The sequence below is a fragment of the Myotis myotis genome, unplaced genomic scaffold (genome assembly GCF_014108235.1).
Source record: "Myotis myotis isolate mMyoMyo1 unplaced genomic scaffold, mMyoMyo1.p scaffold_m19_p_12, whole genome shotgun sequence".
Taxonomy (NCBI): Eukaryota; Metazoa; Chordata; class Mammalia; order Chiroptera; family Vespertilionidae; genus Myotis; species Myotis myotis.
Window position 1 is genome coordinate 16,930,028 of NW_023416316.1, and position 24,298 is coordinate 16,954,325.

The 24,298-nt window shown below is 40.0% G+C and overlaps 1 protein-coding gene across 2 annotated transcripts in view; it reads left to right on the forward strand.

The window, feature by feature from the left end:
* The first annotated feature begins 12,362 nt into the window (after positions 1–12,362).
* SVEP1 (sushi, von Willebrand factor type A, EGF and pentraxin domain containing 1) overlaps positions 12,363–24,298 on the forward strand; it is a 148,638-nt gene continuing 136,702 nt past the window's right edge. Inside the window, exon 1 of one of the 2 annotated variants that reach the window (XR_004971183.1) lies at positions 12,363–13,311. Coding sequence is in view for 1 of the 2 variants with exons in the window: in XM_036330047.1 (XP_036185940.1) it covers positions 12,781–13,311 (531 nt within the window). In the remaining variant the exon portion in view is untranslated. The remainder of the gene's footprint in view (positions 13,312–24,298) is intronic. The other variant, XM_036330047.1, reaches the window with a different exon arrangement.

A 24,298-nucleotide genomic window follows, 5' to 3' on the forward strand; every position in this document is an offset into this window, starting at 1 on the left:
ATTTATTTTTTGTTGAGCCTTTTAAAACAAATCGATCTTTTTTTAAAAATTAAATCTTTATTGTTCAGATTATTACATTTGTTCCTCTTTTTTCCCCCCATAACTCCCCTCCTCCCAGTTCCCGCCCCACCCTCCACCCTCACTCCTCACCCACTGTCCTTATCCATAGGTGCACGATTTTTGTCCAGTCTCTTCCCGCATCTCCCACACCCCTTTCCCCCCCAAGAATAGTCAGTCCATTCCCTTTCTATGTCCCTGATTCTATTATGATCACCAGATTATTTATTCACTTGATTCTTAGATTCACTTGTTGATAGATGCATGTTTGTTGTTCATAATTTGTATCTTTACCTTTTTCTTCTTCTTCCTCTTCTTAAAGGATACCTTTCAGCTTTTCATATAATACTGGTTTGGTGGTGATGAACTCCTTTAGCTTTTCCTTATCTGTGAAGCTCTTTATCTGACCTTCAGTTCTGAATGATAGCTTTGCTGGATAAAGTAATCTTGATTGTAGGTTCTTGGTATTCATCACTTTGAATATTTCTTGCCATTCCCTTCTGGCCTGCAAAGTTTCTGTTGAGAAATCAGCTGACAGTCGTATGGGTATTCCCTTGTAGGTAACTGAGTTTCTTTCTCTTGCTGCTTTTAAGATTCTCTCTTTGTCTTTTGCTCTTGGCATTTTAATTATGATGTATCTTGGTGTGGTCCTCTTTGGATTCCTTTTGTTTGGGGTTCTCTGTGCTTCTTGGACCTGTAAGTCTATTTCTTTCACCAGGTGGGGGAAGTTTTCTGTCATTATTTCTTCAAATAGGTTTTCAATATCTTGGTCTCTCTCATCTTCTGGCACCCCTATAATTCTGATGTTGGTACGCTTGAAGCTGTCCCAGAGGCTCCTTACACTATCTTCGCATTTTCGGGTTCTTTTTTCATTTTGCTTTTCTGGTTGGGTGTTTTTTGCTTCTTCGCATTTCAAATCTTTGCCTTGATTCTTGCGCTCCTCTGGTCTGCTGTTGGGAGTCTGTATAGTATTCGTTATTTCAGTCCGTGTATGCTTAATTTCTAGTTGGTTCTTTATCATAACATCGAGGGTCTCATTAGATTTCTTGAGGATCTCACTACATTTATCGGCGGCTTCTAGACAGTTCTTAAGAGACCTTAAAAGTGTGGTTCTGAACTCAATATCCTCCATTGACAGTTTTGTCCTGTTTCTTTGTCTCTGCATTTTTTATGCTTTCTTGGTGCACCCCCTAGTGGTCTTTGTGTGCAGTCTTGTTGTAGTTAAGCCTTGATTGTTGTCGGCAATACCAGGGGTGATTTGACCTCCAGGCTAACTGGCTATGAGAGTCTGCTGTGTCTGCAGTGGGAGAGCTTCTGTGCTGGATCTCTAGGGCGGTGCTAATCTAGCATTTGCCTGAGGCTATCCGGCAAATGGCTCTGTGCAGGGCTTGGGTGGGGCGGGTCCCCAGGGATCTACAGGGCGGGCCAGAGCGAGCAGTTATGGCTGCTCTCAGTTCCGTCCCTAGGGGCTCTGCCTCACAGAGTCCCAGCAACCGCTGCAAACCTTGGAGAGAAAGCTGCCTTCGAGTTCCGACCGAAGCCAGACAGTCCCGCTTCTCCCGTTTAAGTCTGGGTCCCTAGAGACTCGCCCGGATCTGGAGCTCAGAGTCTGAAACTCCCTCCCGATTGAAAACAACAACCATGCCCTCCGCCGCCAGCCCGCTCCGCGCACACTCCACACCTGAGTATTTCACTTCAGCACTGCGCCTCCTCTGAGTCTGGGTATGATATTCTCTTTCCTCCTAGTTGTAGAATTTCCACTCAGCCAGCGTTCCTGTGGTTCTGGATGATGTCCGTTCCATCTTTTAGTTGTTTTTTGAAGTGGCTGTTCAAGGCAGCAATCTCCGGCGTTAACCTATGCTGCCATCTTGGTTTCTCCTACAAATCTCTTTTTTAATTGGAACATGCGAAAAAATAGAAACCTTACATCCACATAGGTCCTTTTGCACTCCCTTCTTTATATTATAGTTGTAAATTATATTCATATACTCATATTGAAAACCAGACAATGTTATAATTGTTGCATTTAATAGTTGTACTTATTTAAAAATTTTTAAATGAAAAGAATGTCATTTATTGATCTTGATATTTACCATTTCTGTTGCTCTTCTCTTATTTCTGGAATTCCATGTTTCCCTCAGGTATCATTTTTCTTCATCTTTTAAAGCTGCCTACAGTATTCCTTTTAGAGTAGACCTGCTGGTTTCTAATTATTCTAGCCTTTCATCAGCTAATAATTTATTTATCTTGCTGTCATTCATGTAGGACATTTTATTGAGTCTAGAATTTGGGGTTGATAAGTACTTTCTTTCAGAAATTGAAAGTTTTTATTTCACTGTATTTGTCCTCCATGGATTTTGATGAGAAATCCTTGGTCATTAAAAATACTACTTCCATGTATGTGATGTGTAATTTGTTTCTGACTGAACTATATATGCATATACTGATATAAATAAATATATATACTGATATGTACATATACACAAATATCTACTGATATATATATATATATCTTCAAATGCATTATATTTAAATATATTTAAATATAGTATACATTTGAATCTTTGATTTTCAGTAGTTTGATTAAGATGTTTCTGGGCATAGTTGTTCATTGTTATTTTTTAGTTTATCCTGTATAGGGCTCTCAGAACCTGTTAAATTTGCAAATTTATGTCTTTCACTAAATTTAAGAAGGCTTCACTTATTTTTTCAAAAAAAAATATATATATATATATATATATATATATATATATATATATATATTTGCACCAATACATTTCTCCTCTCTTCTGGGACTCCTATGACACAAATATTAGAACTTATATATTCTGTCACGGATAACAAAGACTTTGTTCTTTTTTTATTTCCAATTTTTCCCTTTGTCCTTCAGATTGGATAATTTCAATAGATTTATTCTCAAGTTCACTGAATATTTTTCTTGCCATCCCTTTTTGCCCATTGAACTTATCCAATAATTTTTTAAATTTCAGTTATTGAATTTTTCAGTTTTAAATTTCCATTTGATTTATTTTTATAGTTTCTCTGCTCAAAACTTTTACTTTTCTATACATTTTAAGAGTGTTCACCTTTACCTTATGGAGCATGTTTATAATAGCTGCTTTAATATCTTTGCCTGATAATTCAAGTATCTAGGCCATCTTAGGGTCTGCCTTTATTGATGGTCTCTTCCCAGTCAAAAGTGATCAGGTTTTTCTTTTTCTTTTTTTTTAATGTAATTTTGAGTGGTATCCTGAACATTTTGAACAACATTGTGAGAGTCCAGGTCTATTAAAATCATCTGGAGATGTCAGTTTCTTTTGTTTAGTTTTGTTCGGTTTTAGCAGTCAATCAAGCCAGTTAAGTTCAGACCACAAATTTTGTCTTTCCTTCTGTGGATGTCAATTCCAATGTAAGTTCAGTTTTCCAAGCTCTTTCTGTGCTGTTTGAGCTTTCTCTATTGGATTCAGGAACTCACGTTGCTGCTGTCATGGCAGTTTACCCTAAAGCTTAGTGGCTTAACCCAGCAAACGTTTAGTATCTGACGTTTTCTATAGGTCAGAATTCCAGGTGTTACTAAGCTGGATTTTCTGTCTCAGAGGGTCTCATAAGGTTGCAGTCATGGTATTGCCCAGAGCTGCAGTCATCTCAAGGCTTGACATTGGAGGGTCTGCTTCCCCGCTCACTCATGTGGCTATTGACAGCTTCAGAGTTCCACTTCAAAGCTCACTCCTTCCTGTTGACAAGCTGCAGGTCCTTGCTGGCTGCTGGCCAGAGATATCTTTCATGCCCTATGGGCCTCTCCATGGGGCATCTCACAACATGAGCAAGTGAGGGAGAGAGTGAAAGAGAGTGAGTGAAACAGAAAACAGACATTGTGTAACCTAATTTTGAAAGTGACTTCGCAACCCTTTTGCCATATTTTATTTGTTGGAAGTTAGTCATTAAGGCCAACCTACATTCAAAGGGAAAGAATTATAAAAGGGCATGAATATCAGGAGACAGGATCATTAGGGGACATTTCAGAAGTTGCCTACCACTTTTGTAACTAAATGCCTATGTGTGCAGGGTTTTTAAGAGCATCTATAATAATAAAAGGATAATATGATAATTAGACTGGATGTCCTTCTGTACATCATTCCAGACATCCTTCCTTATGAAGCTAGGGTAGGAGGGAAGCCAGCCTGGGTCCTGGGTGCCGGAGGGAAGCCAGTGCCGGCAGCCAGGGAAAGGAAGGCCTACTCTTGCACGAATTTTCATGCATTGGGCCTCTAGTATTATACATCTTCAGAACTTTCCCATATAATATGGAAGAGTATAAAATACTGTAACATGTTTTGTTTCCGTCTTTTCTCAGTAAACATCCATCTGGATTCAATAGAAATTAAGGATGTTGAAAGTGGAGGGCAGTTCTAGAAAGAGCCAAGGGTCTGGAAAATAAATGTGGGTATGTTTGGTGCATCATTTTAATGCTAGGATGGTTTCCTAGTCTGAATATTGTTAGGCGAATTAAGCATAAGAAACATCTGTCTGGAGGAAAACAGCACAAATTAACAGGATGAACAGAAGTTAGTGGAGTATGTTACCTCATTTTATTATTATTTTTTAATCCTCACTGGAGGATATTGTTTTTCTATTGATTTCTAGAAAGAGAGTGGAAGGGAGGGAGGAGGGGGAGAAAAAGAGAAACATTGAGGTGAGAGAAACACATCGATTGGTTGCCTCCAGCATGCAACCCTACCAGGGTTGGGGAACTGCACCTCAACCAAGGTATGTGCCCTTGACTAGGCATGGAACCTGCGACCTTTTGGTCTGTGGGCTGACGCTCTAACCACTGAGAAAACCAGCCAGGGCTGTTATCTCATTTTAAACCGTTCAAGTTTGCAAACATTGTAAGTCTGAGATCAACTCACATTCCATAAGGGATTAATTAAGCTACTTCAAATTGGTCCTTTATCAAGTAGTAAAATAAAAGTAATTTTTAGCTTTTATATTAGCTTCGGACCCATTGAGTACATTAAAGCTCTATGAAGAATTAGAATCCTTGCATATGAGCCTGGCAAGTTGAAGAACAGGTAGGAGAGTCCTAAAAGTGACAGATTTGCTTCTAATATTGAATGGCAGAGAGTATTTTCCAAAGAGTTCCACAGTAATATTTTTCATTCCACATGATCTTCTGCAATGTGATCTCATTAATCCCTATAAAGAGGTAGAATCTATTTCCTCATCCCCTTGTATCTGCTTTAACCATTAGAATATGGCAGAAGTGATGCTATGCCATCTCCAGTCGTCACTCTTAACAGAGCCAGCAGCTTATGCTTCCTGCCTCTTAGAGCTGTGCACACTGTATTAGACATCTGGGCTATTCTCTTAGAGAACCACATGGATATGCTTTGAATTTCATACATATGAGCAAGAAGCCATCCTGGACATGCTGCTCAATTGAGCCCCTAGGTGACCCCAGCCATGGCTTCCATCTAACTGCAATCACATGAGAACCAAGTGAGACCCAGTCAACTGATCCCAGTTAACCCACAGAATCATAGAAGGCAATAATAAATTATTGTTTTAAGTTATTAAGTTTTAAGGTCGTTTGTATACCACAATAAATGTTTGAAAATCATTGTTCACATAAAGCCAGAATTTGAAAAAATCACCTTCCTATTATAAAAGACATTTTAGGAAGTTTATAATATTAAACTAGAGGCCCCGTTGCGTGAAGATTCGTGCAATAGGCCATCTTTCGCCTGGCTGCCAACACCAGTTTTCCTCTGGCACCCGGGACCCAGACCTTCACTCTGGCCACTGCCTTCCATCTTTGCTCTGGACACAGCCTTCGCTGCGGCTGGAGCCTTCAATCTTTGCTCCTCGCTCCGGCTGGAGTCTTCAGTCTCTGGCCAGAGCTGCTCCTGTAGCTCCTTCCGCCCCCCACTCTCCCCCTCATAGCTTGATCACTGCTTCACCTGCAGACCTCGCCGACGGGCTCCTGGGTCTCAGGGGTCCGCCTTGCCTGTGGCCTGGCTTTACGATCACGAATCACAGGCACCAGGCAAGGCGGCTCCTGGGTCCCGGGGTGCCACCTTGCCTGTGGCCTGGCTTTCTGATCATGATCACGGGCCGCAGGCAAGGCAGCTCCTGGGTCCCCGGGGGCCGCCTTGCCTGCGGCCTGGCTTTCCGGCGGCTCCCGGTGTCCTGCCCTGCTTGCAGTATGCAAATTAGCCACCATCTTTGTTGGTGGTTAATTTGCATATCTCACTGATCAGCCAATGGCGATGGTAGCGAAGGTACGGTTAATTACCATGTTTGTCTATTATTAGATAGGATTATTTAACCATGGAATACTGTTGATAAATATGTATCTCATAATATGTATCTTGTGGATTCACAAACTCAGGAATTTCCCAGGTGAAATATGAAACTGACTCCCATACACGGAGGGCAAAGAGAGACCATAGGAAGAGGCAGACCACTCTAGATTGGTAGGTAGCAGGTCTAATTAGCAAGGGGACTTACATATGATTCTTGTCTTGGGTGGCTGCAAGACAGGTAAGTCCTGCACCTGTCGGCCAGAATTTTAAAAGTTTATACAGAGGCTTTAATGAGAGTTCAGTCACATATACTGTCCTGATGGTCTCAACAACACATTTTCTCTCAAGGCTCATCTGTGAAAACAGTTCCTACTATTGGAATGGTGGGCAGACGTACATGTCAAGAATAGGACAGGGTGAGTAGCCTCTGAATGCTTGGGTCCAGCTTTCGAATCACTTGGTGGTCCCATTCTCTCAATGATCACTCCCAACACTACCTAGATATGGATACAAAGGTATATTCTGTAGCTTAAAGTATAATGAATAAAATAATAGCAATTGCTCTACCTTAAGATAAACATATTATTACATATTTATGATTTTTTCTAGTGCATTTTTGAAAAAATTCATGTTACCTGAGTAATATGAACAACATACTTGTTTTTTTCCTCTCCTCACCATTTAACAGGGTGTATTGAGTATGTTCATAGCATTAAATATTTTTTAAAGCAAGCATAATGACTATGTAAATATTTGTATGCATTTACCATGCTTTATCTAAACATTCTCTTATGATATGCTAAGAATGTTTCCAACATTCCCAATATTTTGCTTTTGTATTTAGTAATGTAAATTCCAGCCTCACTCCTAAATGTGTGTGCTCCTCTATGATGATCTCCTTAGAAAGGATTCCTAGCTAAAGGATATGATCATTATCAGACCTTTAGAATAATCATATTATTGGATCAAGCAGCCAAGGACTAACCATGTAGAACAGTTCCACTTTCATCAAACTTTAGAGGTGGCAAATAGATTCCATCTGGAGTACCAACCCCGATTAATTAGTGGTGGTGACCTGGTACTCCCTGATGAGAAGGCCTGCCAGACCACATCTGGGTCCAGCAGCAAAGAATGCTAAGATGAATTAGTAATGTTGAACCTTAATGAGGATGGAAGAATGGAAGCACATGTGCTTTGTGTCTGCCAACTCAGCCTTCGGCAGTTCTGGGAATGAAGATATATTCATAAATTTTTGCCAACATGAAATGCAAAAAAGAAAGTTTCTTGTTTTGGTTATAATGCATATTTCCATAATTACACATGTGGTTGAATGGTTTCTCTTCTGCTTGGTGTCCATCTACATTTATTCTTTTGTGAATTGCTTTTCCATTACCCTTTGTCCATATTTTCAATTGTCTTGCTAACGTAGATGACTTACAAGAGTGCTTTATATATAAGGATAATAAGATTTTTTTTCTGCCATTTTCCAATTTGTCATTTTTCTTTTAATTTGTAATACTTTATGATGAATAGAAGTGTTCATTGCTACGTGGTCAAATAAATTTATGTTTCTCTTCATGGTTTCTTTGTATGCTTACAACATTCTTCCTTACCCTATAATCTCATAAACGTTCATCTACATGTTCATCTGGTTTATTATGATTTAATTTATATTTATCTCTTAATTTCATCAGAAATCTAATCTACTCCTAATGCATCTCAAAGAGAGACAGATTGAAAAGGGAAAAGACTGACCATGGAAATATCAAACAAATTGAAAATAGTGATACTGATGGTGATGCTTATATTAATAATTATTATTATAATTAAGTTGAAGTGCCATCCAGACACAGAAAATTCAAAATAACTATATTAAATAAATAAAGGCTAATAGTAGGTATGTTGTTGAAATTATGACATTAATTACTTTGTTAATAAGTAATTATTTACAAAGAATATACAACTATTATGAACATTTATGTATAGAATTTAATATATTACAAAAATTATAAGCAAACCCTAAAAGTAAAAATATAAGTTGTCAAAGAATAACTTTAACCAGAATTAAACATATTTTCAGTCTTGAACAGATGGAATAGATTAAAGATGGAATAGAGCATTTGGCTAATGTATATAATAAAGTTGATTTATAAGATAGAAGAATTTATATCTTACAACCAAAAATGCTTACTTTTCTCAAAAATCTAATGGTATGTTTCACATTATTCATATATTAGGTCACAAGACATTTCAGTAAGAATAGTTCTATTCTTTGACCTCCATAAAATAAACTTGGGAATTAATTTAAAAATAGGTTAACAAAACATACAAACACTAGAGTTAAAATAATAATATAAAAATAAAATAAATCACTCCCTTCAATGATTTCTGGGCCAAAGCAGAAATCAAAGTCCAGCTATAGGTTGTTTAGAAAATAATAATGACACTAAAGCTAATACTCATGTGTAGATAGAAAATTATATCTGCAAGAGCTTTATTTAAAAAGCAACGTAAATGAAAATAAATGAACAAAGGTTTCAAGGTAAGGAAATACAATATAAATTGTCAGTATAAAAGTGTAAATTGATGTATCAGAAAACAAAGAGTCCAAGTGTTAGTTCTCTAAAAAAAACATAAAATAGATAAAATGTCCATAACAGTAATCAAAAGAAAAAAAAAAGTAAAGTTGTCAATATATAACATAGAAATATGGTGGTAATTTGTGGTGTTCACCAAATATTTCTAGCTTTTTGCTTTCTGGGAATATGGTAGGATTGTAGTTCCCTACTTCCTTTGGGGTCAGACATGGCCATACAATTTTCTTTGGTCAGTAAAATGGTACAGAAGTGATCTGTGTCACCTTTGGGGTAACTTCAGGAGACAGTGAGAAACTAGGTCCTCTTTTCTCTGCTATAGCATTCATGAAAAGCATATATTGAGAGGGTACCTTCCATGGCTACAGATCTGGGTTTATTAGTCAGGACCAAGTTTGGCTGAAGGTGACAGTAAAACTCAAAATAAAAGGGGTAGATTGGCAATCTGAGATGAGCCCAGTGGTTCTGCTCTCTGAAGTCTGCAGGAACCCAGGCTCTTTTCAGTTTATTACTCACTCATCCCTAGAATGTGACCTTCATTCTCACAGTCCAAAATAGCTGCTAGAGTTCTGCCACCACATTCATGTTCCAGGTGGAAAGATCGAGTAAGGGGGAAAAGGAAGAGACAACAAATAACAGATAGCAGCTGTCTTTAAAAGGGGTTTCCTGGAAGCTGCCACACAAAACCAGCACTTACATGTCATTGCCCAGAACCTAGCTCCATGGCCACATCCATCTGCAAGGGTGGCTGAGATATGTAGTTTTTCTTTCAGGCACCACTGTTCCCAGCTAAAACTTAGGAGCTCTATTGCTGTTCAAGAAGGGGAAATCAGATGTGGTAGGTAGGTGACTAGGTGTTTCTGCCACAGTGAGTGTCTGACCTAAATTAGGCCAACTATAATGCCCCATCCCCTCAACCCCAGCCTGGGTTAAGGAATAGGCATACAACAACCCATGCCTGCTCTAGTGGGAATTCTTTAAGGTGGTAGTGGTGGTGCTACTGCTGCTGGTGGTGGTTTGTGTTAAATTTTTTTTAAACTTGAGCTCATAAGAAAGAATCTCTCCTTCTCAGATCATAAATCTGAAGACTGAGACTAAATCTAACATGCAAAGAAAAGCAGAAGAGAAAAATACAAGACCTAAGTAGTTCTTGATTTCCTTTTCTAAGCCTTTTTAAAATTTTTTTTATTGTTTAAAGTATTACAAATAATAGTACATATGTCTCCTTTTTTTCCTTTCCATTGCCTTTTTGAGATCAGTCAACCCCTGCCCTTTCTCCAGTGTAGTTACATGCGCCAAGAAATCCCTGTTTTCTTTACACAAGAAGTTGGGTGTCTATTTCTTGCACCCAAAGAGTCTTAAAGTAATTGTCTACCTCCCTGGGTTTTTGTAGGGAACACATGAGGGAGTGCACATAGTAGTTGCCATGGTGTCTGGCACATAAAGGTCCTGAAACATTTGTGCTTGATGATATGTTTGAATAACAGAGCAGATGAAATTTGGACAAAAAGTTTTCTTTTTCTAAGTCTCAGCTCAAATGAGATCTCGCTCATTCCCCAGGAACATTTAGATCTTGCTTCCCTTTTTCCATTCTTGGAGCCATCCTACTGCTTTGTAATTGTTTGCAAATCGATGTTCTCTTATGATAGCCCTTGAACTTTGGGAGGACTGGAACCAAGTCTTACTCATCTTTAAATTGTCAGTATTTGACTTTCTGGCACAGTAGATACTCTATAAATATTTTTAGAAAAAATAAGGATTTGAAGAGTATTCATGATTAAAGGTGGCAAAATAGCAACTAGCATTTATTCTAAGCACTGTCCTAAGAACTTCGTTTTTATGATTAAATCCTCATAACTCTTAATACAGTGGGGCCTTGACTTATGAGTTTAATTCGTTCCGAGACCGAGCTCGTTAAGGAGCTCATTAACCCAAATTACTCTATCAACTCAATGCAAAAAATCAGCAGAGAGACAGCTGGCATCTCAAAAAACTCGTTAGTTGGGACACTCGTAAGTCAAGGCCCCACTGTATGCTATTACTATTAATCCATTTTATAGATGAGCAAACTGATGTCACATTCATACAACTAGTTAATGGCAGAGCCAAGATTTCATCCTAGGCAAAGAAATTCCAGAACCCTAACATTTCAACCAGTACACTATGCTATATCTCTCACTGAAGGTATTTCATTAAATATAGATGGAATTAAATCATCTTAGAGACAGGGAAGTGAGATCAGTGAATTCCATCATGAAATAGAGGTAAAACTGAAGCCAAGGATTGGAAGTGACTGAGTTCAGGTGGTTTTTATAACTGCATATCTACACAGGATTCCTGACTCCTATCTGGATTCTCTTAATCAAAGACGTCACCTCTTACGCAAAGTGCGCTCTTTCTGGCGCATGCACCACCCGTTAGGCTCTTGCTGCACTCCCAGGTGCAACTTGTTTCAAAGTAGCTACGTGCTGAGTATCATTCAAAGGAGATCTCACATGTTGAAACAAACCATGAGCACCTGAAGGGGGCTGGGGAAAAGGGACGCCAGCTCATTCTTCAGATTTCAGCACAAACTACATGTCCTCGGAGAAGGCTTCCGGGGCCTCTCCAGGGTCAAGTCTGTCTACCTAAGCTTTCCTTCATAGCACTTAGCACGGTCAGTTGTGATTATATATATGTTATTTGTGGAATATCTGGCTAATGGCCATCTTGCTCATTACCCTATAAGTTCCATGAGGACAAGATCCATGTCAATTTTTGTTCCTCCTTCTATACCTAGTGTCCTAGCACATAAGGCACTCAAAAATATTTGTTGACTTTGGGGAGTGAGCACACAATGCAATATACAGGGCGTGTATCATAGAAATGTGCATTTGAAATCTATATGGTCCTATTCACCAATACCACCCCAGTAAATTTAAAGAATATATTTGTTGAATGGAAAAAAAGGATGAATCAGTAAATGCATGACTGAAGCAACAGGACAAATCATCCCAGTGGGGCAGAGACACCCCATATATGGTGTGATCTGAGGGCGCCCTCAAGAGACTGCACTCTCACACACCAAGGCCCAGAAATCCCCACCAGGAAAGTCAAACATGTGTTTGGTGAAGACGGGGGCCCCGAAGGGGGGGCGGGGGGTTGGGAAGGACGCAAAAGGTGAGCAAGCAGTTTTCAAAGGATGCTTTCAATTCCCTGGCGGGTCCGCGTGTGTGTTTTCCTCTACAAAGTGTTTCCAATTACTGTGGCACTCTCGGTATCTGGATCCATCTCCAGTGAATTCCTCTGCAGCTCCTGCCAGACATATGGGATCAATCAGGCCTTGGGCGCTGGTGCGCTTGCTGCGGGAATGTTGACAGCCTGACAGACGCGGGTTCTGGTGTCATGGAATCTCCTAGCCTTTGGCTGGATCCCGGGAGAAGAACCAGAGGGGGAGGAGAGAGACCGAGGCAGAGATAGAGGCAGGAGAGGGCAGGGGGGAGCGGCAGAGAGCGCGAGAGGGAGAGAAGGAGGGAAGCGGGAGATTTTTCTTGACTGCCCCCTTTCCTTCAAACATTTTATAGGCTTCAGGGAGAGAAAGGAGGAGGAGAGAGGAGAAAAAGGACGGGGAGGGGGGTAAAGAGGGCGCGCCGTTTCCTCCCGAGGCCCCCCGCTGCCGGAGGAGTCTGGATTGTGTCCCCAGTGTCAGATGAAAGGGCGGTAAGGCTCCTGGCCGCCGTCCCGCGCCCCGCGCCGCGCACGCCCCTCCACGAGCCCGGCCGCCGAGCGTCTCCGCGCCTGGGTCGCCGCCTGAGCTGCGGGGCAGCCGCTCGCTCTCCAGCGCGATGTGGCCGCGCCTGGCCCTTTGTTGCTGGGGTCTGGCGCTCGTTTCGGGCTGGGCGACCTTTCAGCAGACGTCCCCGTCCCGCAATTTCAGCTTCCGCCTCTTCCCGGAGGCCGCCGCCGGGGCCCCGGGGAGGCTGCCCGCGCCCCCCGCGCCCAGCGAGGACGCGCCCGAGAGCAAAGTGGAGCGGCTGGGCCAGGCGTTCCGGCGGCGCGTGCGGCGGCTGCGGGAGCTCAGCGAGCGCCTGGAGCTCGTCTTCCTGGTGGACGAGTCGTCCAGCGTGGGTCAAGCCAACTTCCTCAGCGAGCTCAAGTTCGTCCGCAAGCTGCTGTCCGACTTCCCCGTGGTGCCCACGGCCACGCGCGTGGCCATCGTGACTTTCTCGTCCAAGAACAACGTGGTGCCGCGCGTCGACTACATCTCCTCCCGCCGCGCGCACCAGCACAAGTGCGCACTGCTCAGCCGCGAGATCCCCGCCATCACCTACAAGGGTGGCGGCACCTACACCAAGGGCGCCTTCCAGCAAGCCGCGGTAAGGCTCCCGCCCCTCCGGAACCCGGCCCCCGCTTCCCCACTTCCCCGCTCCCCACAGCCCGGGCCCTTCCCACCCACCACCGCCTGCCCAGCTGTTACCTTGGGCAAGCCGCAAGCCACCTAAGGCTAGTGTCCCTTGCACAAAATCAGTCATTCTACCTTCCCATTGTCGTGGGGGTCCCATGGGATAACGGGTTTTAAATGGTTACCTGGATGTCAGGCTCCTTAAGTGGTCATCTTTGCGGACGCCCTTGGGAAGGTGTCTTTAAGATGCCGTACCTAGTCACACTTGTAAGAACAGACTGTGCTTCCGCTCGAACAGGTGAGTGTGTCTTACGAAATGTCTTTAAAGATAAGACATGCAGTGCGTATTTCCCCAATTTTCTTATACGCTATTTTATGCTTTCAATATGCATTTCATTGCATACCTTCCGCGACCTTTGCAGATTCTTATTATCCGGAAGAGGAAGTCAGGCTTAAATGATGGGCTTTTACAAAATTTAGCTTTGACTACAAAGTAACACATATTCAGTTGAAGAAAATTTGGAATGTATAGAAATGTTTGACACATAATAGCAAGCCAATGTTTGTGGAAATCATGAAAAAGAAAGGAGGAAAAGAAAAAAAAAAGCCTATAATCCCATCACCCTTAAAAAGCCACTGTTTACATAGAGTGTTGAACATTTGCCCAGTATCACATCTGTACATACTTCTAACCAAATTGGTGTCTGGCTGTGCTGTAGCCTACATTTTTCATTTGTTATATCATGAAATGCTATACATTTTACTGTGTATATAATATAGATATGTTGTTTATCTATGTTAGTTTCATACTATTTTATTGAATACCTGTGTCATAACTTATTTTACCTGTCACTGTTGTTGGACACAGGTTTCTTTTATTAGCTAAGCCATAGTAAACACATGTATTTTTGGACCCGTTTTACTTATTTAGGAAGAATTTCTATAAAGTTTCCTAATGAGAGGATATGAAAATTTATGAATTTCTTGATATATACTGTCCATTCTCCCTTGGTTAGGGCTGTATAAATGTATATTCCCACCAGTACAGTATCACAGCAGTAAGTTTGCCACATGGTCACCAATATAACATGTACTATTATTTTTAATATCATTGCCAATTTGGTAGGAGAATAGAGGTACCAATTTAGCAAATTCATTTTTTGTTTTATTGAGGATGAACATTTTTCAGTACATTTATTGGGCATTTGTATATTTTCAGCCCATAAGTTTTTCCCATTTTGCAATAATGGAATGTGGTTTTTTCCTTAATGATTTGTAGAAGCTCTTTATATAGTAAGACTGGTAACTCTTTTTTGTATATGATATACATGTTTTTCCAGTTTACTGTCTTTCACTTTGGTTCATTGCAGTGTTGTTAGATAGATGATTTGAGTTTTTATATATTTAAATCTATCAAACTTTGTTCTTAAGAACCTATATTCGCCTTTATTCTTAGAATGGTATTCCCATTTCCCAAATCATAGAAGTAGTTTTCCATTTAACAGTTTAAGTCACCTAAAACTTATTTTAGTGTATAGTATGACAAATACGTCTAATATTATTTTTTTAATAAATGGTTAACCAGTTGCCTCAGCACCATTTGTTTAATAGCCATTCATCCTTTTCCAATTTAATTGAGTAGCACTTTTATCATACTCTAACTACTTACAGGGAATTTGATTTCCTCCTGGTTTGCTATTAACTTAAGGTTATCTATTATTTTTAAGCTTTGAAGATATGATTTAATTATTATAACTTTATAGTATACTTAAATATCTGATACTGAAAATTCTCTCTCCTTTTTCTCATGTATTTTTTAAAAATCAACTCTTATGTATTTATTTACTTAATAGAAGTTTTAACTCATTTTCACATATTCCAAATGAAACCATCGAGGATTTTAATTTCAATATAAAAATTGTTAACTTGGGGATTATTTATATTTTACAATAGTAGTCTTTCCACATCAAAAGTATGGCTCATTCACTTATACCCTTCAGTAAAGTTATAGATGTCTAATAATTAAGTCCTGCATATATTTTCAAAATTCAGACCTAAATATATTCTATTCAGTACTGCAATTATGAATGGCATCTTTTCAAATTAAAATTTAAACAATTATTTTTGTATAGAAACATTGATTTTTTTTTTTACTATGCCTTCAGCAGCTGCATGCTTGTTGAAGTCTCTGGTTCATTTGTTTTTCTTTTTTTTTCAAATACATTTTATATTACTGAAACTAAGTGTTTATTGTGTAAAATAATCAGAAAAAGTTTCTGTAAGTACACTGTAATACTTTGGTATATATCCTTCTTGACTTTTTGCAGTTGTCTAGTTAATAAGTATGTTTTTTGTGCATGTACTCCTATTGTACATAAATGATGTTTACCAAAAAGGATTGCACTATACGTCCTCTTTTGTAATTTGATTTTCTTTCCACCATATTTTCAGTCTTCTTTCCATAATAAGAAATACACATCTACTTTTTCACTTTTCCATAGTTACACAGAATTCCACTGTAGAATGGTTTTTATTTTTATCATGCAATTACTGATTATTATATATTTTGGCCGTTATAAACAATGCTTTGTGACTAAATCTTTGTCCAAGTCTCTAAAAATTTCCTTAATGCAAATTTCTAAAGTGGTAGGTATTATTGCATCAAAGAATATGCCCATTTTTTAAGGGCTTTGATACATGTGTCAAGTTTCTCTACAGAAAATTGGTACCAAATTGTACTATTAGGATCAGTACCTAGACGGAACAGGTTAGTATCATTTGAATATGCCTCCCCAACTTTATATGTAAAAAATTGAGTCACGTTAAAAAAAAAAGCACTCATCTAAGGACATGCTTAGAGAGAGGAAGAGAGAGAGAGAGAAAACAACAACATCAATGTGATGTGGGAGAGAAACATTGATCAGTTGCCTTCTGTACATGCCCCAAATGGGGATCAAACCTGCAACCCAAGTATGTACCCTGACTGGGAATTGAACCCCCAACCTTTCGATGCATGGGATGACACTTCAACAAATTGAGCCACTCTGGTCGGGCAAGTGAGTCCCATTGTAAGTTGCATTTCTTTATCGGTGAGGCTGAATACATTTTTTCATATATTATTTGTCATATAGAACTCTTTTTTGGATACTCATTAAAAAATGTTGGGATTATTACCCATTTTTTTATTCAAGGGTGGTTATTTTTCTTATTGATTTGCAAATGCTCTTTAAATCTTTGTAATATCAACCATCTGCTGCTACCTATGAGGGAAATATTTTTCTCGGTGTTTCACATGCCTTTTAATTTTGTTTGTGATAGCAACTATCCTTTTATCAATCTACTGAATCTAACTTTCTTTTTATCTGTTCACTTCTGGTCTCTTACAAGGCTTAAAAGACTTTTGCCTTTAAAAGCTGAACTAATTCCTGAAAGATGCTCTCTGTTTATCGAAGTAGTTGCGCCAGGCAGGGTTCAGTTCTGCAGACCCAGTCTCTGTTGGTGTCCACTCCAAGGACTCATGAGGTCCCAATGGCTGGCCTTCTTCCTGGTGTCTCTGCCCACTCCATCAGAGAAGAACCTCTGCATCAGGGGAAAACTTGCCATATACTAGCTCCTCTGTTTGGCTTGGCCAGGTTTGTCGGGCGCCTCCGAGTACTATTGATCCAAAACAGTTAAATGGGTAATGAGTCGGGTACGCACTGCTCGCCTCAAGACCTACTCTGTCTTCAGCCTCCTCCTTCCAAGTATTACATCCTGTCTTGGAAAGTGGAACTGCCAACAAGGTTCCTAGTGCCTTTCTTTAGTCGGGATCCATGCGTAACCTAACAAGCAAAGACTTCCCAAAAGTTTGTGTGAACTGAACTTGCCCTGGATTTTAATTTGCTTTTCTCATTTTGGTTGGGTTCTGAGCAGATGCAGCTGGACTCAGTCCCTGTCTAACCTGGAAGCTGACATGTCTTTATTGTAACTTTTCCAAACCTCTGTTGAGCACTATTAGGAATAATTAAAATATGCTTGGGGAAAATTGATAGAAGATGACCAGTGTTTAGAAATGGCATTGGTGGAGGTTTGAATATGGATTTTTCCATAGAGATCAGGCAAGCATGTTTCATCGCAGAATCAGTTTGAGAATGGTAAGCTATATACCTAGTTTGGGTTTGAATATGAACTATTATGTCATGGAAGAGAGGCAGTTCATCAGATTCCCATGTGTGCAGAATGCTAATAATTGGAACTGACTGTGATCTGGCCTGTAGGTGAAATTGAAAATCATAGAGACATTTTTGAGGTTATTAATTACTTTCTCCAGAAAAATTAGTTTATCAGATCTTTCCATTTGAAACTGAATGCCCCCACAATTATGCACAGATACAAACACAGGGAGACAAACATACAAATACATAAAAGTACACAGACACATGCTTGCAGGTGCACAGTACCCATCACAATTCAGATATCTTACTCCTCTGATGTAAAATCTCAAGATGCAGAGTTCCCTTTACCCTTGCGAAATTTACTGTTATCTTTCAGCACATGAGAGAAGCTAAAGACAAGGGGTAACTGTGTTGCTTTACTTTTTATTTAGTGTCAGGATTGTACCACTTGATGGGGAGTATATGTGTGGACACTATTATCACACTTTATTTGAATAAACTGCTGTGTAGACCTTTTCTTTTTAGACATCATCCCAGCATTCATCAAAGGCGCAACGACTAAAGAATAAATCTGTAGTCGGCAAAGATTTTTTTTTTCAGAGGCACAATCAATATAATGGGGGAAAGGTTTAGCACCTGGAACTTAATTACATTAAAAACTTTTACAAAATTAACAGAAAGTTCTTCAGGTTTTCCTTCCCAGGGAATGAGTGTTTTGTAATGCCTTCTCTTCTTGGCTTTTCTCCCAACATGAATTTATAAATTGTCTTCCTAAACAGCACACTTTATGTTGGGCACTGTGAATGCTTCTTCCAGGCCCCAGTGAGGAGGAACAGGCAAAGACAGTCACATCCTTCTTTAAGGAGTCTCTCAGGCAATCACACAATACTTCCATGTAGATCACATTGGAGGGAAATTGGTCTCATCCCAACCTTTAGTTTCATGGAGCTTTATTGCTAAAGAGAAAGACAAGGATGGATGCTGAGGAAGCGAGGAGTGGTCTTTGCCATACCAGTGTGTCAGGAAGAACATCTGTCTAACCAAGAAAATGTCTGGGAATCGCACTCATTTCTTCCATCAAGGGCAGTGGCTTGGGCCTGCTCAAGATGGAAGGGCCAGGCTTTGCCTAAGTAAAAAATACCTTAGTCCTTGTGCTATATTATACTTCTTTAGTAAAACTATCGAAGTTCCAGAGCAATCCACTTCAACTTGGCAACAGAGGCTTCCTATGTTAGTTTCCCAGAAGCCAGAAGCTTCTAAATAACAAGGCATTCACTCCTGAATGAAAGAGTATACCGAGAGTGATGGGGGAAATGCACACTATGAAATAAAATTGATGTTTCATTGCTAATCACGCAAAGCCACGTGACATTTTTCAGGACAACCTGGTTCTTTGGCTTGATAGGAGACCTCTGCAGTAAAAGGAATTTGTAGCTCTTGTTGTCTCTGCCTTTCCCATAAGTTTTAAAGATTGTTCTCTGGCCTGGCTGGTGTGGCTTAGTCAGTGAGCATCAACCTATGAACCAGGAGGTCACGGTTTGATTCCCAGTCAGGGCACATGCCCAGATTGTGGGCTCGATCTCCAGTGTGGGGTGTGCAGGAGGCAGCCGATCAATGATTCTCTCTCATCGTTGATGTTTCCATCTCCCTCTTCCTCTCCCTTCCTCTCTGAGAGCAATAAAAGTATATATTTTTTTAAAAGATTGTTCTCTTTCCGGCCATATGAAGAGTGGACTTCTGGCAGAGAGTCTGCTTATACACAGTAATCTGCTCTAGGTTTGGAGGCCAATTGTGAATAGGTATACTCTGTGAGAGCTGTTGTTCTTCACGTATGTGGTTACAGTATTTCCCTTGACGTGAATGACAGTGGGGGAAAAAATCTGTAATACACGAGTAAGTGCATTATCTTACCAATCTTTATGAAAAGATTTAGAAAGAATTCATCTTCTTTGCTATCTATGTTTCTCATGAGGTAATTCAAGCAGTTGCTGTTTTATTTGCGTAAAGAGTTGAGCAACAGAGATTTTTCAAATCCAGGGCACATTTCTTTCATAGCTCAAGTACGTGTGGAAGCTTTGAACATCAGGATAGGTTATAATTACTACATCTGTTAAATTAGTGATCGCTACCTTCTTTCATGTGGAGATGCCATTTAAAATTAAGGAAAAATAACTTCCTATAAGATTAATAGAAACATTTTGAAGAAAGTTTTTTAGCAGGACTTATTATATGATGGAATCATTTATTAAATAAGGTTAATTATTTAGTAAATTTACTTAGTCATTTATGAAGCAAAGTCCAAGGTGGATATTTTTCAAGTTGTAAGTTCCTCATGGATTATATAAAATATATTTTGAGGGTTATGAGTTCAATGCACTATTTTCTTAATTCCTGCTGAAATGCTCCTAATTGCCTTCATTGTATAATTTCTACTATACTGTACCTGGTTATTGGATATACTGTTGCTAATGCAAAATACAGATTTAAAAAAATCAATGATGATATTGGTGATGGAGACTGTGGCTTTTGCTGCATAGCTTCCTAATACTGACTCTGTAAATGAGAGTGACTGGCCTTCCCAGGAACAGGCAGTGCTGGGCGCATTGGAGCCTTGCTCTATGAAACAGGCTCTTCTGGGCAGCGAAAGGCCAAAGAGAAGGGGAGAGGGAGGGCTAAGGAAATCATCCTCTGCAGGGGAAGAGTGAGAAATGAGTGAGAAAAGGAAGTGTAGGGAATGGAGGATGTAAGGGGACCAGAGGGTAACTCCCCAAAAACCTAGAAGCAGCAACCACAAGTTCCAACTTTAATCAAATAAAAATATATCCATACTGGCATATGTTGTACTCAATAAAATCATATTCTAAAAACTATTTAATGACATAGTAAATTGTCCAAACAGCATATTCAATGAGCTGAAGCTGTGTGTGTTTATTATCAGTATGTAAAACTGTATCCATAGAAGTCCAGTTTCATAACATAAAATATATGTACTCAAAATAAGCTAGGAAGAAAATTTTCAAAATGTTAATGGTAGTTATCTCCAGGTAGTATATTTGCCTATTTAAATATATCCATTTCTTCTGCTAATAACTAATTTGGAAAATTAGTTATAATGACCATGTGTTGCCTGCTAGGAAGTGAAGCGTTACTATCTGCCTGGGCAGGTGATTGAAGGCGTATCTTTGGGGCACCTGAAGGCATAGCCTGAAGCGACTGGTCTCCAGGATTACAATCCTTTTACATCTCAGGTTTTACCTTAAATATTCATGAGAACTTTTGAATTCTATTCCACAATACAGCTCTGTTTAGGAAATAAAATGATGCTTTAGTTTCTTATCAGGAAATTGAAATGAAACAATTTCAACCTTTTTTTGTCCAATGCCAAGGGCTGTAGCATTGAGTCCTCCAGGATGTGAAAAATGTGTGCTGGGAAATCGCTGACCCCCTAGCCCGTGGTACTCACTCTCCTCTCTTCTAGTGTCACACTGGTTCTTGAGAATCCAGAGTCACATAAACACACACACACACACACACACACACACACACACACACACACACACTGCCCACAGTTGGTAGTGGTTGTTTCACTGCTTGCCAAGCTGCCTGTGGATATTCACTGAGAAGAGAAGCCCAGACAACTGGCCAAGAGGAGACACAGCTGCTGCAGAGGGTGGAAGTAATTGACTCTATCACCTTGATGAGAGGTCAGGAGAACATGGCTTCCTTTGGCTTGTCTCACAGAGAGCAATGCTGACCCAATGCTTTCTCAGTCTCTCTCACTCTCCCTGGTAATACTCATCAGAGAACAATCTTGGGGGAGAAAGATGCGCTCTAACCCACTGATGTCATCACATGTAAATGAAACAATTGCTGTAAAGGACCCATTTCTACAATTAATTCACCTGAGGCATTCAAGCTTCATTTCTTAGTGTGATTTTTGTCCTCGGCAGTAAAAGGCAGCCTCTTTGCTGTTGTTGATGGAGAGGGTTCAGGCATGTCCCAATGTGTTGTTTGATAGTGTATTTTGATATTGGCATCTCTTTCAACTAGGCTCACTCATATTGACTTACACCATTTGAGTCATATCTGCAAGTAAGGCCTCATTTTAACCCAATTTTATAGGCTTTACCTTTCCAGATGAATCTAATATGGACTTTGAAAGAAATTAAGCAATTTTCATTTCTTTATTTGTTTGTGTTTTTCACAGTGCTATTTCCAGCCAAGATTTCTCTCTTTTTAGTCACAGTTTCCTATAAAATATTCATGTCTGGCTTTTAAATATTGCTCCAAAAGTGATGGTTTCAGGCAATTATTGTTGGAATGTCCTAGCAATAAAGATACCCAAGTGTAGGCTGTTTGTATCTAATCAGCAGTAAAAATCTGCATGTTAAATACTCATCTGCAGCAGGATGTTATGTGTGACTTCCTCTGTTGCCCCAGATTTGGCACCAGGACCCATGGCTTCAACTGAGAAGCACCAAGTAGCGCACATTTAAAGAGAGCCGCCAACAACTGAGACTGTGCATTCCCTCCAAGGTCACGGACACTGTGCAGAACAGGCCCCACCCATCATTTTACTCTAGTTCGTACCACCCCATGTCTGGGAGCAAGAGGCAGAGACAGAGAAACAGAGCAGACATTGGGATCGCTGGGGAGAGCAGTGCTTATACGGAAGGGGGAATCCCTCCAGAATCTCCAAGAGAGCTTTCCTCCTCTTCCAGCAGCTAAGCAGGGGGAGACCAGCTCTCTCTATACTGGTTGGCAATTTATTTGGGCAGAAGACTTGGTTTGCCCCTGTGCCTATTTAATGGAGATAAAGCCAGCCAGAGACAGGGCCAGTGTCCCTCTTTGGATTCTTCTAGAAGCAGAGCCTAAGATGAGGATTCAAGTCCAAGTACCTTATTTGGGAGGTGATCCCAGTAAACATTGATAGGACAGTGGGGACGTGAGACAAGAGAACCAAGAGCAGAAAAATTAACTGGTGTTTAACCCCAGTGGGGAAGATGGGAAACCAGTCTAGAATTCAAGCTTTAGAATTATGACAACTGAGAGGGATTTGGGATTATTTAGAGACTAACTTCCATCAGTCACTGTTGAGAGTTGCTCCCTGGAGGGCATTCAGTCTCTGTCATTCCCACCTCCCCTTCCAGTGGATGGAATGTTCTCTAGGCACAAAAAAAAAACCCAAAAAACCAAAACCCTTAGACAAAGAGATACAGATGCTGGGATATGGGGATGGGGGCATCGACAGTGTATGCTGTTGGAGGCAGAAAGGGGGCAGCCTTCACTACCAACTTTTGGCAAAGCCAGGGTTTTCCATGGGTAAAGGAGAACCATGGGAAATAGCTGGAATTTATCGCCCACTAAGCAGGACAGCTCCAGGAGTAAGAAGTTGTTGGGTGTACTACTAGATATGGGATCTGAGAAAGGTGGTGAATTCTCCAAAGAACACACACATGGACCAGCATTGGATAGTCCACAAACACAGAGAGCACAGTGACTTTTCCCCGTTTCCTTTCACTTTTTGCTCTTTAAAATTTTCTCTTTTATAGTTTCAAGGCATAGGACCCAATATCAGAATTTAGTAGACAGAAGTATACTTATTTTAGAATCTGTATTCATGTATTTGCTATTGTCCCAAAGTGTTTATTAATACTATGGAGGAATAGTTAATTAGATAAGGAAATGGGGTACATTGCTCTTTGATAGCACTTATTGTTCACGTGAAGTCTGCCTCCCCTCTGCTTGTTGAGGGTAGAGATCAAATCTTACTTGACTTTCTATTTACTACAAGACCTAGAAGTGGGTATTCATTATAACTTTAGTGTTCTTGAAAAGATATATGTTTAATTATTTAGTGTTTTTATTTTAGTATAGCACTGTACTTCTCCGATTTCTTTTCTAACTAAAACAAGTTATGACATCTTCTCAAAGGACTATTCAGTGAATGCTTGACTTTTTAAATGATAGATTATAACAGGAGTGAATAGTAATTCACACTTCAGACCACTTTTTCATGGGGGCAATATAAAATATTGAGTAGAATCTCAGGTGTGAATCCCTGCCTCCCCCCCCCCCCCCCCCTCAAGTCTGGTCAAGGAAGCACACACCACCTCTGGAAAGAACTCCATCCAGTGTGTTCAGAGGGAATCTGCAGACATCTGTTTTCAATAATGTCCCCTCTCCATATTACCGTCAGCGCTGTCCTTTATCCACTCATAATGTTATCCTCCCAACAGCATAGCATCAAGTAGGTACTGTTCTGTTCCTCTCCCCAGGACATTATCACCCCCTTCGTGGTTCAGATAGAGTTGGGTGGTTATTGGTTATAGGTCACAATTTTCCCTAATCCCCTGTCCTATCTTCTCAGCCTCTACAAAGATGATGACCTGTTTTAATTCACAGCTCAGACTGATATGTTGAATTTTATTATAATTGGTTTACCCATTTGACAGACATATTCTAGAAATGTGTTAAAAGTTCCTTGAACTCATCCTGATAATGGTAATGAGTAATTACTACTTGTCAGGTACCACTCTAAGCATTTTCCCTATATGAATTCATTAAATATTTGCAGCAGAAAAACCTGCTCAGTTAGGTTATTGTTATTATCTGCAAAGTACAGATGAGGAAACTGAGGCACAAAAAAATGTAAGTAACTTGACCAAAGTTACACTGCTGGTAAGTCAAGGTACTAGGATTCAAATTCAGACAGCCTGGGCCAAAGTCTAAATTCTTAACCACCGTGAAATAATGCCTCTGTGCTATATTGTCAGAAGATCTGTCAGATGCAAGACCCACTGATAC